The 18,998-nt window shown below is 38.2% G+C and overlaps 1 protein-coding gene across 1 annotated transcript in view; it reads right to left on the minus strand.

Annotated features, from left to right (window-relative positions):
- PLPPR5 (phospholipid phosphatase related 5) overlaps positions 1 to 18,998 on the minus strand; it is a 43,864-nt gene that overhangs the window by 12,259 nt on the left and 12,607 nt on the right. The window contains exons 2-3 of the mRNA XM_021525397.2: positions 10,262 to 10,394; positions 7,762 to 8,012 (exon numbers count right to left, since the gene is read on the minus strand). Coding sequence (XP_021381072.1) covers positions 7,762 to 8,012; positions 10,262 to 10,394 — 384 coding nt within the window. The remainder of the gene's footprint in view (positions 1 to 7,761; positions 8,013 to 10,261; positions 10,395 to 18,998) is intronic.

Genomic DNA, 18,998 nt, shown 5'->3' on the forward strand with positions numbered 1-18,998 from the left:
AGAAAGGAAGAAAGTGTAAGACTGATGAATAAAAGCTCTGTATTTTATTTGACTAGAATATGTGTATTTGGTGCTTTTTTCCTGGAGTGGGGGAGGGTGTAAAGAAATTAGGAGGTAAAGTAGTAGTAGATAAAGTCATCACATCCTTTTCCTAGGGATACAGAAAAAGAATCAGACCACACAGCAACACTGCATTTTACATGAACCTGAAAGGACTACAGAAAGCCAGACAAATTGGACAATCCTATCTGCTTACTCTCAGTCTGTGTACTTATTTATGAATACATAGAAACAGAGACTGATTTTTCACTGGGCAGTGTTGACAGTAACAGAAAAAATATCTACCCTGAAGTACTATTAGTACTATTACAAGCTACCAGGCAGAATAAGAAAGGGAATACATAAAGACCTTTCTTTAATTTGCAAAAACCTTTCTTCTTATACACCACTTCTTAATGTGACTAATTAGTGATTTGTCAAAAATCAGTGAAAAGGTAAAAAAGAGTCAAAGAGCAGTGAAAACTGAACTAAATTCCAGCATCTATTTTTATAAATATAGTTTCAACCAGTGAATATAATAATAGTTTCAACCAATGCTGAACTAATACAACCCCATGCTTCACACAAACCAATCTAAATGCTGCAGGTTTTATGCATCAGACTGAGAAATCCATTTGTCCTGCTGCAGTCTAATTCTCCCTGAGCAATACTACTGAATTAAAAGCTGTGCCTGATAACAGAGCAGCTCTTCTGCCCTAAGAGTGCATTAGTGACTACCAGGTTTAACCCAGCACTTTCCAAGCTCTGATGAGCCAATAGAAGAGATTAATACCAAATATTTGACTTCCCATTCTATTGAAACTTAGCATTAAGACTGTTTGCAATGCCTCTCCTCCCCACCCCCCAAAAATTATACTTCAACTAACAAGATTTTTGACAAAAGAAGTTTCTACTCTTTGCAGAAGATATTTCTGTAATTAAACCACTGAAATCCTAAATCTTTAAATTTTAAACAGGATCTAAGTTTTTAAAAATAAGAATGCCAGTATTTTCTATGGGGTTTCCCTAGAACTTCTGAATTTGCAATGCCATCACTTTGGACTGAGAAGGAAAACAGATGAGCCTGCATTGAAGAACCAGTACCACTTCTTTGGCCAACAAATGGGCAGTCCTTTGGGTTTGTTTGGGGATTTTGTACTGTCTGAAACCAGGGAATCAGTTTACAAAGTGTTGTAACAATCGAGCCAAGAAGCAGTTCAGAAAGTGTGGTTGTAGTTACCATAAATTAAGTGAAGAAGTAGTGGTCAGTGCTGGTCTAAAACGAGTAACATCTAACAGTATTTTTGTTCAAAACACTAGAGAAAGATCCATTGTTTGGAGGATGAAACAAAGCTTAATCTTCAAATAACATCTAGAAGTCCAACACACAAACCTTCAGTGTACTTTATATGATGAACAGGAAATCAGTAGAAAGATTTCCACTAATTCAGACAAAGGAAAGGTGTGGAAAAAAGAGTTCTGGGGTTTATCTTCAAGCCACATTCTCCTGTCTTCTTCCTAGACCATTTCAGAAACAGTTGCTTTTTGTTTTTGCTGATTATTCTTTTATCTTAGCTACTTGTACTTTTGCAAGCTGTCTTCAGTGAGTTACCCTTACCATGTGGAAAGGTGATAAGAGAACTGCAACTTTAATATCCAGCTTTTTAGCCCCACTGGTTTTCTCCAAGCTATAGCAGTACTGCACTGAATTCAGCAACCACCTGTTTTAGGGAGTCTCATTGTTCTACTGGATACTACCACCATTATCCACACTCACACTATGTGTTAGGACAGCTAGTGCTAGGAAAAACACTGGAATATTTTTAATACTCAATAAGAAAATCAAATTTCAAATACAGCTTGGGTAAAATTGACATAAGGGAGTTAGCAGAAAGCTATCCTGCATTTAATTCTGTATTGTGTTATATTAATTGAAATGACTTCTGAGAAGGAAAAGCTTGCTTATTTAAGGCAAGTCACAGTGACTTATTTCATTTATCTATAACAACTGGTCATTGCCCAAGAAAATTACCTCAATTTTTAATAAGACAAAACATATTACAGTACAAATACTTGATTCTGCAGTACTTTAACATTTTTAATACAAAGCTGAACCCAAAAAATGTTCTGCATGAAATTCTCTGAATGTTTTTACAACCAAGTATGTCCTTCAAATCCCTACTCAAAGCACTGAAGAAAAGCAACCACAGATTCATGCTGGAAGAGAACCTCATAAATTGAAAGAAAAACTTTAATTTAAGTGGGTTTGAAATATGAATTTAAAAGAAATTATTACCATCACCACCAAAGACAAAGCTACCTGTGAAGTTTCTGATGTGACTGGCTCAGGCCACAGTGTAAGGAACAATGATACCCTTGGCATTTAGCTTGTACTGGTCTTGTACTGGCTTGTACTTCAAAAGTGTCAGGTTGCAAGTCTCATGTGAAGTTTGTCCTAAATCTAGTACAAATAAAATAATTCCAAAACATGTTAAGAAAAGAACAGGAACTCTGTGTAAAGTGCAGAACAAAGTGGATTCCTGGGCTACGCTGCAAGCTCTTTCTAGGCATCTTTCAGCTATCTTTAGGCCCACCCACACCAACATCTAAGCACACAAACACAGGTGTAACAGGTCTCAGAATCCCATTTTAGCTACACTGGAGCTACACATCAGGCTGGGTGCTCCAGCCAGGAGGGAAGATAATTTTCCTTGCTGATTTCATCAGCCTGGGGCCTAGGGATGCAGGTAAGAAGATCCCTCCTGCGTCTGCTATTTCATTTCTCCCTGATTTAGATGGACAGTGTTTGCAAACACTGGGAGACTGACAAAGATCAATGACTAATGACCCGTAAGGGAACAAGAAGAATGAGGAAGAAATGGGCACAGGCACCCATCCCAGACAGCTCTTCAAACATAAATTATCTCATGTTTTCTTTTGTTTTTACAATGGGCTAGCATTAAAGAAATTATCTTGAACTATTTAAATAATATAAGTAATGTTATAAATGTTTTACCCAAGGAACTTTCACTACTCATCAGACCTACAAGAAAATAGACACTCATATCAAAAAGCTGAAAAAATAGTGGGCTGTTGTAGTCTATAAACAGGTTCAGTGTTTAATTAGAATTCAGTTTGACAATCCAAAATCTTTTAAGCTTCCTTTGGTAATAATTAATGGGCCAAACTATTTCTAGAGCAAACCAAAGTCATATTCTCGAATCATCTGGGTCCTTCTGCTGTCCATTGAAGGTTTCTTTTAGTGTTTCTGAAGCCTCCTCCAGCTTTCTCTATATGTTTTGACCTAATTATTTATGTATGACATTAGACCAAAATTAGCTTTCAAAGTCAGGGGCTGGCTTAGCAAAAGGAAAAGAAAGCTCCAGAATTCTGGACCTTACTATTAATTTTCCCACTATAAGCTCCCCATAGCTGTAACTGTAAAACAACTGGAGAAGGTAAGAGGTATCTTTCTCTGTACCGAGACCATAAGGCACCTATTACAAAGGCTGTTTTCTTGAGGATCTGAATTATAATGAAGAGCTGACTGACATGAAATTTATACAGGTCTTTAGACAAATTCGTGGATCAAGTGGTAATATTATTATTTGGTCTGAAAGAAACCAATGCACTCATTTTGTGAAGCTCATGACATATGTTTTATTATCGGTATTGAGGGATACTTGCTGCACCAAGATACTAAAAAGAAATTCCACATTCCTAGCACTGTTCCTGAAAGGCAGCTAGAAGAACCCTTTAATTTCCTAACAAAAAATAGACAACAAAGTCAATTCAGTGAGGTGGCTCTGCTAGTCCTTTTCTTCCTAAACACTCCCTTAAGTCTGTCTGAGAAGCCTATCATGCCTTCACCAGCTGCCCATTTAGCTGGAATCTAACAGGCACTTTCAGACAAAGGACAGGCGAGACTACACCTACACTTATAACTGGATCAAGGAGTGTCTCTGGGGAGAATGTCACCACGCTGCCAGCACTATTACCCAGACTGTCTTGCTGTCTTTTCCCAGTGACTTAGAAACACGCTGAACAGCAAAATCAATGCAGCAAAATGCCAGGAGCAAGAGCCTTGCAGACAATATGATCATGGGCCAAACAAAAGTTCTGCAGAGAAGAAAATATTATTTGTAGGCTTTACAATCTGCTAGTCCTGTCTGAAGTCATGGCTGAGGCCAAGGGTTCAGAGTACAAAGCAACAAAAGCTGCCTACAGACTGTGTCAACTATCAAGACATGAAGCCTGTTCCTCTATCATTACAAATCCAAAGCAAGCATGAAATGTGTGCAGTAACACGAAGTTCAAACACTATCTTACCCAACTGCTTTTGTGCAATGTAATAACGGCAACAAAAAAAGGGCAAAACTTAATAGAGTTAAAATTTCCCTTAAACTACAGCTAACCATGACCAATCCCCTAGGTCTGCACTACCAAAGGATAATTGTTAGTCACAAGTCTTAAATTTAAATCTATGGGATTAGGCTGAATAAATCTCCATATATCACTTTGGAATCCTAACAAAAAAAGACTCATGACTTCTACTTCCTGTGTCTCAATTGTGGAAAACACACTAAATATGTGCAGACTTGGCTGCTTCAAAATTTACCTCTAATTGTCCAGGTTATGTCAGCTTATGTATATCAAAGTGTGTCTTATACAATTATATACTGTTTAATAAAGCTGCAGTGTTTGCCTTAATATCTATGTAACAAATATTGTTTCAGCTGGGTGAATTCCAGTGCTGGTAAGAAATGAAAGTAGACGCAGTGAACTTACTAACCCAACTCAACCAGAAACAAACAAACAAACAAAAAGATCTCCAGAAAGATCAGAGCAGACACCTAAGGAAAAATCCAAGCACCAGCCAGATTAATTAGAGATTTCAGAACAGATTTACAGTAGCTCATTTTGAAAACACTGGTACACTGGAAAGAATAAACCTGAAAGTCTGAAGAAGAAAGGCAATGTATCTGTGTTTGGAGCAGGGTAGAGAGAACTGTCATTCAATATTTCCATTGCTAAATCTCTCTTGATAGGTACTGGAAGTAATGGAAGCAAACACTACAAAGCTCTAAATACTAGCAAAACAGCTGTTGGAAAATGACTGCACTTTCAAGCAGGAGGGGAATTCTGAGTTACCATAGCAGCCACCCACTCTCAAAAGGGAGAAAAGGGGGAAAATGGAAGACTCAAGAACTTAGATGAAAAAAAGAAGCTATTGTTAACAAGACAATATGCACAGATGCTAGGCGATAAGGATGTGGCTGCACTTAAATGGAATGAGATAGGGGAATTATTAGATAAAGCATAGGTTTTGTTTCTAAATTAGTTGGTAAAAAATCACACAAGTCTAAAAGCATTTACTTCATCACCTCGGAGAGCAAGGACCCTTGGGTCAGCTCTTTGTGTGGTTTTTTTGTTTGTTTGTTTTTCCCTTTAAGCTGCTTTTATTTTGTGCCCAGCTGGCTGAAATAACCAGGGAAGATTCCATAACAATCTCTCCCTCTCTCCAAAAATTTCTGTTAACCAAAAAGAAAGAACATATTGTCCCAACGATTATATGCTAATGAAACAGTGAGTAATATATGAAGGTCTTTATGTCCATGCTCTCAGTAACTGTTGTAGCATGGCTCATAGAAAGACTAGGCTACTGTTTTAAATCTTCTACTCCAGTGAACAGTGATGAGAAAATTGTTACTTAGGGCCAACTATCCTGATAAACATCATGGCAGTGTAAGGACATGACCTCAAATATTGAAACATTGAATTTTTTTCCCCTTGGAGCGTAATAAACAGTATCTTTAGCTTCATCCATGCTTATAATTTAAGGAAAAAAACCCACCAAAACAGCAAACCTGACAATATTGTAACAAGTAGCTACTACAGGAACACAGAAGTCTGAGAGTAGTTAATAATGCTATAGTTAAATAATACCAGTGTCAAGCACCTTGCAGGAGTAATGACATAGGATATATTCATTTCTATAGTTACTGAAAGAGCAAATAGTAATGAAATGGATCTCAGCAGCTTTAATTTTTTATATTGCTAACTGTATATTGACCATAGACAAGGTTTGCATCGAGTATTCTTGCTCATGTCAAAAGCCACTTATATTAGGTATTAAACCTTACTGATGTCTGCTTTTTGTTTTTAAAATGTATTCATACTATTTTACTTCCTGCTTTGCAGTAGCTGAATAGCTGGTTTCCTAGTTACTCTGACTCTTGGCAACAGTAGAAATCAAACTTTACAGATGGATGAGAAATACAGGAGCAATTAAAGTAAAAAATTCTGAGTATTTTCGAAAATAGCTTGCATCAAATTTAGAATGTTTCATCCTTAGATATCTCCCCAAATAAAGACAATACTAGAAGAAGACTTGTACTTGCCTCAAGTTAGAATAAAATATTATTTTTCATCTCTTATTTGCAAACATTTGCCTGTGCTAACTGATGATCAACATCTCTTTAACAGACATTGCTCACAAGGAACCTGTAAATGTTACCATCAGTGCTGCAGATATTAAGCAACTGGTTCTAAAACACTGTGTAGAAGCACTGAGTTGACATATTGAGGTTGGGATCTTTGCCATGTTGTCAAGTATCAGATTCTAGATCAGTTAAAAGCTGGCTTAATTGGCATGTGCTCAAAAGCAATACACACTCACACACATGTGTATCTACATGTGCATGTATACACATACATACACCTATGGGCAGGCCACTGTTCAAACACTGAGGGAATGCACGGGCTTCCTCCTGCAATGACCACAAAGCTCCACACACCTGCCTAGTTTCCCACTGACACTGTGAAGGCAGCCCTGGGCTCATCCAAAGGGCTGCACAGGGCTGTGAGTCCCAGCACAAGTCAGGTAAGACACTCCCACACTCATCTGCTGGGGAGAACTGTCCCCAGCAAAGGAACAAGATGTGCTTGCTCCTGCTTAAGACTAGAATGACACACACTCCAAACTACGCCAGAGCTACTTGAGTGAGACTAAATGGTGACTCTTCCTCTCCCCTGCCCCTCCACACCCTATGCAACAGCTCTAATCCAGGCAGTCAATGCCAGGTTTTATCCCAGTGCTGTTCATCACTCTCTGTAAAAGAGAGGAGAGAGGGGAAAAAAGGGTGCATTGTCTTGTAGCCCACTTTATTGCACAATAAGAGCCAAACTGACTTTGCATGAGGTACCTATAAATACCAATTCTGATACTAACACAGGGATATTGAGAAACATGCAGGGATCAGACATACATTTAGCTCAACCTTCTGCTTCACCTCACCAAAGAATATGGCCATGTGTGATTCTATTGATCTGCACTGGGTTAAAAGATGGAGAGGTACCACTACAAGTCAGAGGAAATCCTTACCCTTACTCCTTAGCATGCAGCAAAGGATTGTCCCACGCACCCTGGAAATGGAGAAAAGTAAACCAAGGAACTGGGTATCCTAAATCCATAAATTATAACCTTTATGGACAACTTGTCCTGTCTTAGCATTCTCTTGGTTTTCAAGGCTCAGAAACCACTACACCTTGTCAGAATTAAGCCAAATGAATCATTCTCACAGTAACCCACAGAAGGTTTGCATGCAGAAAATCAGCCAATTTTGGGCCTTATCTTCTGCCCCATTCCTCCCTCCTCCCCCTCACAGTGCCAGCCATTTGTTCTCAAAAGTATAGTGATGTTAAATAATATAATATACTTACAGCCAGATACATAGCTGCATATATGCTTAACGCTGCTTCTTTGGATGGGAAAGTCTTTCTGGCTTTCATGATAAGGTCTGGATTTCCAGTACAGGCATGTACGCTACTGATGAATTGGGTATACTGTTTACATCCAAGTGCTGTATAGTTGGGTTTACAAAGTGCAAGAAAATGGGGTGCAAGATTCCCTGTTACTACTTGTCCAGCATTTACAAAGATGTCCGTAGCAAACAGTCCAAATGCATAAATTCCTGAAGAGGGAAACAAAGAGTTAAATTTCCTGACAATTTATAGTATTTATCACAGCAGTAGACCAGCTTCTTCCATTCAATAACATGAAAAATCCTCCCCTGTACTTTACCCTAAAGACTATGGCTCATGCTGGAGATGGTATTTTCCTACAAACTGCAGCAGCAACACTGCACATGCCTGATGTCTCTCCCATCTTTCATAAGAACACTTACCCCTTGTGCAAGTAGCCTGCTTTCCTAGGCCCCACAGCCATGCATATCCCCTGTTTGGGGTAGCTGGCTTTACTGGTACCTAACTTTTGCCCATGTTCACTAAACAGAAGTGACAGAGGGAAATTCTTCACCCAATAAATCTGCTTGAAAACCAATGTCAGATCCTGATGGAGAAGTAACTTGTGAAGTCATAACACACACTGGAAAAACCTTTTTTTCCCTCCCTTGCAGCTGTAAAGAATCTAAAGTACTGAATAATTCAATATTGCCATGCACCAGTTGTCTTCATCTGCCTGCTATTGGGTAAATCTCTATGCATGGCATATTAATCACAACATCAACAAAGTGAGCTAAAGATTTATATATTTGAGGAACTACTTATGCAAAAGAGTTTTTTTAATCAGATATATCAGCAAAGCATTAAGTTCATATACTCATTCATTAGAACCTAAATGCATGTATCTGATTACTTCAAAAAGATTTCTGCCATTCTGAGGTCTCTCTCTATCCTGGTGTAAATAGAAATTGAGCTCTGGAAGAACATGCAAACACAGCAGCCTGACTGACAAGCCAAGCCAGTGAATGCTTGTTCCAATTCCACCTGAGCTATAGATTTCCCCCTGTATTTCCATGGGTAAATCACCTTACCTTTCCCATACTCCAATTCACTGTGAATATAGGGTGAGTTCTGGAAAATCCCAGTTTCATGGGGCATTATGAGGACTTAAATGGATCAACATCACAGCAGACATAAACACAGAGTTTATTCCACAGAAACATACAGTTGTAAAGGTCAGGATTTTTTTTAGCAAAGCTAGGGGACCAAGGCTGATTTCTGGGATCCTGCTGGTCAGCAATGTCACACTGATGTTAATTCCTCCCAAGATGCTAGACTCTGCTGAGCAGCACATTGCAGCACATTGTGCCTGGCCATGTCATTTCACAGAAGGACCTTCCAACAAGTCCCAAGGGTGGGCACTGCACAACACAGGTGGACACATCACTCTGGGGGAACACAATGGGTAGCAATGCCTCATCTGCTGGAACAGCAGAGAAGCCTTTGTCCACTCCTGCCGCCCCTATCTAATTTTTTTTTTTTTTTTTTTTTTTTGCTTCTGTGAGGAAAGAAAGGATGGGGAAAAAAACTCAGGCACTGATTACACAGAGAGTAAACTGGAGTGGGAGGAGCTCCTCATCATCACTCTGCACCTCCTCCAAACCTATACAAGACAGTTTGCTTACAGGGAGCAATCACACTCTGGGAAGGCAGGCACAGTTGCAACACAAACACTGCAAATAGAGACACAGCTGCACATGCCCTCCCTCCCCCTGAGACTGGGGCACACAGCAGGATTAGCTGCCCCAAGGCTTCATTCCTCCAGCTGTTTCCTTCAGATGCAGCCACGAGAGAGAAGAAAACAGCAGAACTGAGCCCTGCTATGGCATCCCTATATGTATTAAAAAGCAGCATCTGGAAATGTCCAATACACATTTGGAGTGGTGGGACTTCCCCCTCCAAACACATTTAGAATGAACTAAACAGAAAATATGGCATCTCATAGCTACTAAAGTCAATGGGGGAGTTTCAGCTAAAACCAATGTAGCATGGATTTTGCACAGTTTTCTGCTAGAGACTATAATACAATATCCAAATTAAGAAAGCAGCCAAATTGCCTTGGCTTCAAACAATTTATATCCCAATCTCCTCAATTTTGGGGTGTGTGTGTGTTTACTATCAGCTATAGATATGTCATAAGGATACCACCTTTCTACACTTCACCCCACTTCAGGCCTGCTGGTTGTTTTTCTCCCCAAGTGATCCCAGCTTTTTTCTACTTTTATTGCTGTTTCTGCAACTGTTTTTTAATCCAAACTCCCAAAAAGCTTCATTTGCTACCTAAAAGGAAAACTGCACCTGAGTTAAGACTACACACTAAACATTATACAGTTATCTGAATATTTTCCGCAGGTCAAAATTAAGACATAAGTGATCACTCTCACCATTCAGAAAATGAAAGCAGTAATTTTGCTCATACCAAGGAATCGGATGGTCCTGCGCACCAGTGGATTTATATAGCAACAGTCTCCAGTTAATATTGTTTTCTCTTGGTTTTCAAAATCCTTTGTAGCTAACTGTAGACAAAAGACTGCAGTTTCTCCAACGATAATCTTAGGGGAGAAGAAAAAAGGGGAGAGAAATGGTGCATCAGATTACAGCAAGTAAAATACACTAATATTACAGAGACAGACATCTCATCTTAAAGAAACAAGACCAAACCAGCACAAAAGGCAGCATAAGTGAATCAAGTTCTGTACATTAATCTTCTTATGAGGGATATATATGCCTTATGGCTTGCTTTACTTTATTTGCCTTAGAAGAGAATACATTATTACAACCAGATTTGTAGTCAATATAACATAACCTAGTTTTCAGGATGAGGGGAAAGAGAAAGATCTATTAGTTCAAGAACAACAGATCACATAATGCCCAAGATCTGGACCAAAGTAAAGGCCTAATCCTGCAAGATGCTGAATATTTCAGCTCCCACATGGCATTCACTGACACTCAGCACTTTGCAGGGTTGAGTGTTATATTTTGGGCTATGATAGAGAGAAAGGGGGAAAAAAAATCCTAATAGAGCTCCTGTTCACATCAGAGGTTTGGTTTGCCAGGATGTACTTAACAGGGTTTGATTCACATTTTGCTAGCTAAATTTATCAAGTCTGGCTTTAGCTCTGTTCCTCATGCTTGAACAAAGTGTCACCACTGATATTTTAACATTAAGAATGGCCTGTTTCATATTCACTCCACCAAAATAAATTAAGTTCTCAATGTCTATATATCATTCACATTATGGCTGGCAAGAAACCATAAAAATCACCAAATGAGAAAAAATGTATTTTGAATCTAAAATATCTTCTCTAGGTTATGTATTTACCTGTAAAACAAAGTATGACCTTTAACATACTCACTACAATTATGGATTGAGACTTGATAGCCAAAGCCAAGACTTTAAGCAGATATATGATACGAAGCTTTATGGCAGGGATAATTTAAAAGCAGAGCAGAAGGATCACAAACTGACCACTGGATTCTAATCTTGATTCACTGTGGGACTCACAGGCAAGGCCCTTTCACTCCTCTACATGAAAAACTTAAAGCTTATTGACAGGTACCTCACACTTTGATCAACAAGATTGAAGACTACCAAAGTGAAATCTTAATACTCCACAAATACAAGCAATAATGCTATCAAATCTGATTAATTGCCAAGATTTTTCTAAACCTTTGCCCTACCAGGAAAATAGAATTCTTTTCATATATCACAATAGGTCTGAACAGTTCTACAAAATAAATAAAATAACCTGTGGGGACTGGCCAACGTGCATATTTTGTTGTCAACAAGAAGGATGCAATTAATGAAACTCCTTAGCTGTTTGTACATTATGCAAATACCCTTGGGCTAAATTGTGGAGGAAAGTGCTACCTATAAGTAATGTGGCACAAGTAGCAAAAACAACTCTGGAGGCAAGTATGTAAAAAGCAAAATTTAATATGCCACCAAAACAGTCATTATCTATTACTTTAGACTGGCTTCAGATCCTAGTGGAATTTTTAGATAAAACAGAAATTTCAATACCTGAACTAACAAATACCCTCTCTCTGTTGTGATGCAAGCAAATTTCCATCCCAGTAAAGTACAATTTCTTCATCTATAATTAGTAACATGAAAAATAATTCAACCTTGAATTAAAGATCATTCAATTTATGAGAAGAAGAATTCAGCCCAGTGATCCCTATAGCTCTCATGAAAAAAAATACCAAAATTATCAGTTTTAATGTGATACATAAAGGTGAGAACAGAAACACTAATACTGTGAGTCACAGTAATGCTTTTCTTTCCTCTCATGGACTTGACAACCTGAGTAGAGTCAGATTCTGCCTTCAATTCTTTCTGCTAAACTCAATAGATTTCAGTAAAATTTTTACAGATTTTGAAACTCCAGGAAACAGCAGAATTCAGCACAAAGGAAGCATCTGTGAGATACAGTGCTCAACCTTTTGCAAGAACACCCAGAGTGCCAGCAAGCTCAACTCTCCAGCTCTGAGCAGAGACTGAATCTGCTGATCTAAGAATAAAGGTTGTCTTCTTGCCTGGTAGGGAAGCTGGCGTTTACTAAAGAGAGAACTGCTTGTTCAGTTATAGGAAAAGAGATTCTCACTTCCAGCAATGTCTTCATCGGCTGCATCTAGATCTTTGCTGCTGCCACGAGTTTTTCCTTGTTACATTTCCTGTCTTTGATGGTGACCTGTATGAAGAAAACCCTCTGTTCCAAGAATAGCAGCATTCAAGTTCTTAGCTGAACAAGAATACCCTAAGGGTGGGCATGTAGGTGCAAAGGTCAGAAGGATGTGGAATTCGGCTGAAGACAAAACTTCTGCTACAGAAGGCCGCGTGCTCTCCTGTCAGAAGTAATAGGAGTCATTGAGCACACAAGGCATTCATCTCTATGCTTCCCTGGATTCGCTTTGATAGAATCCTTCTAGAATTTGGCAATAAATACAGCTTCTTTATTTTTCTGTACTGGCAGCTCAGCTAAAGCTGTTCTCCTTCCTCCATCCTTCAGCACAAGCACTGCTCATCTTAATAATCAGCCTATTGATGCTTCAGAAATGGAAGAAAAAATCCTTTTCAATCTCAATAAATCGCAGGAGAAATTCTTCTTCCCAGTACAATTCCTTCCCCTTCTCTCCAGCATCACTGGAAATAATCAGCTCTACAGGGCAGAGGAAAAGGAAAGCAGTATCTCCTCTGCACTTTACAGCAATTGCATGCTTGGTATATTCCTGGAAAGAGCAATTTCTGCATTCTTGCTGGCACAGGAACCACCATTACCCCTTCCACTGTATATGCGAGTTGTAACCAGCCAACAAATGACATTTAATTTAACAGAATTATTTGTGTCCTTCTCTAACTCTTGGGGCAAAAAGTTTATGGAATATTCCAAAACTGGCAGTTAAAGATTGCAATGGAGAATCTGAATGTTCTGACAATATAAACACAAAAACTACACAAAGTTCAGGACAAAACTACACAAGTTCAGGTACAGAAATACAATTGCAATAAAAAAGAGAGGATATTAGAAGCATCTTTTACCTTATTCTACCTGGGTCATACTACTTCAGATCACTGTACAAATTTCCCAAAGGTATGTATTAAAATTCTTAGCTCACAAATATTTTAACAGTTGTTAAAAGCAGGGGAGGCCATCCTTCCCTTAGGCCATCCTTCCATTTTGACATACAGCTCCAGTATATAAGGAGAAGAACAATTTTCATGTGAAGTCTGACAGTACAAAGTGCAGGCTCTCCAGTATTCTGAAGAACATATGTACAAACAACTTGCAGAGTCCTTAGATAAAAACAGTGTACATAAGTGTTGCAACAAGGAACAAGACAAGGATGATCACTTACTCTTATGGAAGCATATAAAAAATATTAACCCAGCAAAAATGAAATTACAGAAGTTCTTGGAACCATCTCCATGGCAATCATATCCTGTCTGTGATGTGACAATCCATTTGACAGCCAGGAATAGAATTTGAGAGAGATGAGATCTAAAATTAATATTTCTTCTTATTTCACCTCTTCACTCCATATTAATATATTAGCTGATTGATTTTCATGGCAAGTTTATACTAGTAATACATTTAATGCATTTTCTATCAACTACCTAATACCCGTCCCTTTCCTTGTTTTCTTCTTAGGATTCTTATAGCATGTTGCACACATTCCTTCCATTGATTCCCTCCTCCCAAGTCCAGGTTTTGTCTGTATTAGTCATTTTTCTGAATCCAGGCAAGCTGTGCCTAGTTTTAGCGCTCTATGTCAATAAAAAAAATCTAATTTTCCCTTCTATCCAGTATATTCTTAACTTGGTTCTAAATTCTGCATTCTTTTCAACTCAGAATGTCAAGCCTGACTCACTCCAAATATTAGAGCTAGAGCAGCTCTGACATTTGTTGATTTTTCAGTAAACTGACTCCATAAACAAACCTCCCCTAGTGTCTCCTATGCTTTACAACAGCCAGCACCTATATAAATAAATGACCTTAAATCTGCACTTCTTAAAATAATAATGAGGTTTACTTTATGGCCTACATTTTCATATATTTCACATAACTCCCTATAATGCCCCATGACTCAAGTGCGATTAAATATTCACTTGCATGACAAGATATCTGAGAGTACATGAATATGTTTAAACAAGATAAATCCTGAAATGTAAAGCTGATAATCTATATTTGAGATTAGGAAATAATTTTCTGTGTATACAGTCATAGACCTTTCCAGCTAAAATGTACTTTAGGCTACACAAATGTTCAAGAAATATTTCACACAGGCTAGAGAATGTCAAAGAATACACAATTCCCTCTCTGCCAATTCTCAGGGTTATGCTGTAACTACAGCAACCACTTAGATAGATGAGTAACACTGAAAAGTGATTACTGCATTAAAAAGACCACTAAATATTCATCCATGTGCTCAACTCATCAAGTGAAGATCATTTACAATACTGTGCATTGTAGTTTCTCTTCTGACTTCGTTTCATTCATTATGTTTCTCCCATTTAAGCATGACTTTAGCAGTAACCAAGGCTTCTATGAGACCATTTTCAAGAAATAACCTTGGGGGAATCAGCAACTCAGGCAGTCCATAGCTTTGCTTTTTTCTCTAGAACGAATTTCCTTGTTCTTCCTTTACCAGGCAAGAAAGGAAGGTAGGAAATTGAGCTAAAAATCTTGGGAATTATTTACATATCTCTAGAAAATTGTTATCAATTAAATTGCATGGCCTCCCTATTAATTTATGAGTTCCCACTTAGTGTGGTGCAGATCTCTTCTAAAAATATGTCTTCTATATGCTTTGTTATTCCTGCTCTTTACCTTGTCTTTTTAACTTTTGAGACCACGGGCTATTCTTGGCCTATTTCCTCTTTAGAAATGCCATCCATGTACCAATGAGCACAGTGGCCTCAGTTTGGGAAATCCAGCAGCATAAACCTTGGCCTTTAGTGATGCTGAAAGTAAAGCTCCACTCTCCACTTGAAGCTAAAATTGTTGAGTGAGGTGACATCCCTGGCAGGAAAAGCAGCAACAGTATTTCCAGCAGTAGCATTTTCAAGCTCATTATGCAGAGCTTTCCCTTGAGGCCATTTTCTTTGTGGGTTTTTTGTTCTTATTGCTTCTTGCTTGCTTAAACTGACAGCAAATGTCCTGGTCAATTTTCAGAGAAGTACATTTTCTATAGTAAGAAATGACCAGTAGCTCTGCAGAAAATGAAAAAATAAATCCTAGATAAATCTGTGTGGTATTGATTAAATAGAAAATATCCCCTCTTTCATTCAACATGAGGATATAGGACCGTAGTACATAGCAACTTCTAAAGGTCTACAGAAATGATGTAAAAAAGAAAACTGCTTTTTCTAAAGAAAGATTTTGAAAAAAATATGCAACCTTTTTGAGCCTGCAAATTTTGTTTTAAAAATATGTACTCCCCGTATTTTTTTTTTTTGAATACTAAAATTCATTATATTTGGTCATGTCCACTTAAAAAAAAAGAAAAATAACGTTAAAATATTACATATCTAATAGTGAAATATTATCTGCATTACTTAGTTCTTTGTAGTGTGGAGTAAGGCTATATGGTATTTAACAGCAATGTTGCTTTTGATATGAACAAATATTCTTTATTTCCCTTTTTAATACATTGTAGATATACTCAGTATGTAACAATGGTAAAGGCTGCTTTCTTCACAAAGACTTTAGTGGTATTTGAAAGCAAGAGGCACATGGTAGCCAAGCATTTATAAGCAGGAAGCCAGAAATGAACCACATGAGAACATAATCACAGACATATGGACAACTTCATCATTCATTGAATTGTCTTCATTTATGACCACATGAGAGGAAAAAAGTTAAATATATTGAAGTACAGAGTCTCTTAAGAGCTTCCTTTTTTAGCTGAGCAATTGATCATGTGTGCCAATGGCATCTCCTCTGGAGTCCATCTGTGGTGTCTGATGGGCAAAGCCCCTGCAGAGCAGCACCAGGGCTGAAATCACACCATGCCAGAGCAAAGGTTGGTCATGTAAAAAGTCATTCAGAGAAACAGTTACCATGCCCTGCTGTCCTGAGAGTAACTAGTAGAAGGCCTTGTGCCATCACCAGAGGACCACAACTGGTGGCACATGAGAGCAGGGCCTTGCATGGCACTCGATCCTCCAGGACTGAGCACTGAGCACACAGCCCAGGGGTGTGCCCACCCTGCTGGGCTTCCCTCCACACCCAGCTCTGCCTTCAGCCCTCTCCACTGCTGTGTTTGCCATTGCAGCTCCTGCCCTGCCCTCCACACCCAGCTCTGCCTTCAGCCCTCTCCACTGCTGTGTTTGCCATTGCAGCTCCTGCCCTGCCCTCCACACCCAGCTCTGCCTTCAGCCCTCTCCACTGCTGTGTTTGCCATTGCAGCTCCTGCTCACGTCTGCTGAACCTTTCGTACCACTGTGAGATGGAGAACATGCAGCTGTTCTGCACTGCAGCTCTCCAGGCAATTAGAAATGGCCAGAATGTGAAGAACACGCTCAGGAACGCTAATGTGGCAGTCTGGGGTCCAAGTAAGTGTCTGGCAGCTGGCTCTAAAACTATCCAAATGCTGGCAATACTAACACAAGTATTCTTGCTGAACATATTGCAAGAGGTAGTAGATAAGAGACATTTGTGAGAATTCTTGCCCATGCATCAAGCTTTTCTAATTTTAAAAGGTAACATTAAAAAGCAAGGAAAAAAAATGTTAACTAGAGAAAATCTCTACATCTAAAAAAATCCTAGTAAATGCTGAGGGGAAGAGAGAAAAATTAATTCAAAACTGCCTTCTAAAGCCATAAATTCACATCTCAAATTGTGAAGTTACTTTAGGCTCAAATGCTCCAAATAAGGTTATCATAGGAAATTGTTACAGTTTTAAAATTGTACTCATTTTCTTTTTACAAAGCAAGGATGCCATTATGTAAAGTTTGCGAATTCCACACTTCACAAACACACCTTCTTAGGAAAATAAGTTGTAATATGATTTTAGTTTCCTGATCTCTGGTGGATTCATGACAAAGGCTGTTGCTAAATAGAATTATTTCATTAAGGAGTTTGAAAAAGAATTTTACATCAAAATTTATCATTTTTCTTAAGCACTTAACTTCAATCTTTAAGATACTGTGGTATTTGTGAAGGAAAAACAAAATGTTCAAAGGTTTTTGATTTATCTTCTCTGTTAGAAGATTAATTTTATATATGCTCATCTCTGCACTCAGCTGAATCAAGGAAGTCTTCCATTGGACTTCAAGTGTCAAGTGACACGTGGAGAATACTGGTTCTTTATGACCTGGCCTTGATGGACTCTGTTGTTTCTTCCCTGGCCAAGAAAATTGTACATTGCTCTGTCTGCTGAGGCAGACTGGTGTCCTAACCCTTCTGTACATATTGAAAACATGACTCCTTGATAAACACAATACCAATGCATCTGACACCCATACCAGTGATCATTTCCAACAGCAATGTTACTCTGTATTTTAAGCCTTACGTGATTTATGCAACTGCGCTTTTCTACCCAGGATGAACATTCAATTGCAAAATTCAGCATAAATGGCCTTTCATCCCTGTTTGAATAAAATCTGATTACATAAAAGGCATCTCTTAAAGATTCCAGTCACAAAGTAGGGTTTTACAGTCAGTATATGACTGTAGCCAACTGTTCTCAGAGGCTCAGGAGAAGGAGACTATCTGTATTTCTCGCTTTTTCCATGTCTTACTTCTAGCTCACTTCTACTCAAGGCCAGATATGTTTTGCAGATATATTATGCCAGAGATCAGTTCAAGGAAAGCCACTTTCACTGAACTGCCATTGCCATCAAACAAAGGAAAATGGAGAACCAAACACTGGAACAGAGTAAGTACCCTGTGTTTTAATAGAGCTGTGAGAAAAAACATGCTGTATGTAGGATCACTACCTGTAAAATTCCACAAAAAATTTCTGGATTTTGTGGCAAAATATGTATATCTACAAAACATAGACACAACTGGTTTATTACTTATGTTTATCATTATCAACTAGTATTTTATTCATAATGATAAATTTAAGTAGATGGCTCAATAAAAGAATTCTAAGCTTTTTATTAAAATTACCTTCAAAATAAAATAGCTCTCTTTATAATCACATAAGTAGTTCCACTCGTACTAACAATGGCCTCTCCCTTTACCATTACCTTAGGCTACAGTGTAATTGCCAACAAATTAAATATATCAAGGTCATAACCTTTTCTAGTTGAAATCCAAGGTAGTAACCTCACTAACTTCAACAGGAGCTGGATTAGCTGTGAAGGCTATGACACTCTAGATTAAGAGCAATACCTCATCCAAAGTCAGGAAATAGGTCTTAGATATATGAATATTGTCACAAGAAAAATAAAACAAAACTAGGAAAACAATTTTACAGTGAAGCAGTATCAAGTATTTGAGAAAGAGGTTTAACAGGTCAGATAAATCAGAAAGATAAGTCAAAAAATGCAATGCCCACTCCTAAACATATTAAATTATAAGTCATTCTTCTAATATACTTCATGTCTGTATGTTTTAAATATTTGGTCTAAAACTATGACTTATTCTGCACTGTATCACATTAGGGTTACTTGTAAAAAATATGTGCATTCAGCATAAAACCAG

Source organism: Lonchura striata, chromosome 9 (genome assembly GCF_046129695.1).
Source record: "Lonchura striata isolate bLonStr1 chromosome 9, bLonStr1.mat, whole genome shotgun sequence".
NCBI lineage: Eukaryota > Metazoa > Chordata > Aves > Passeriformes > Estrildidae > Lonchura > Lonchura striata.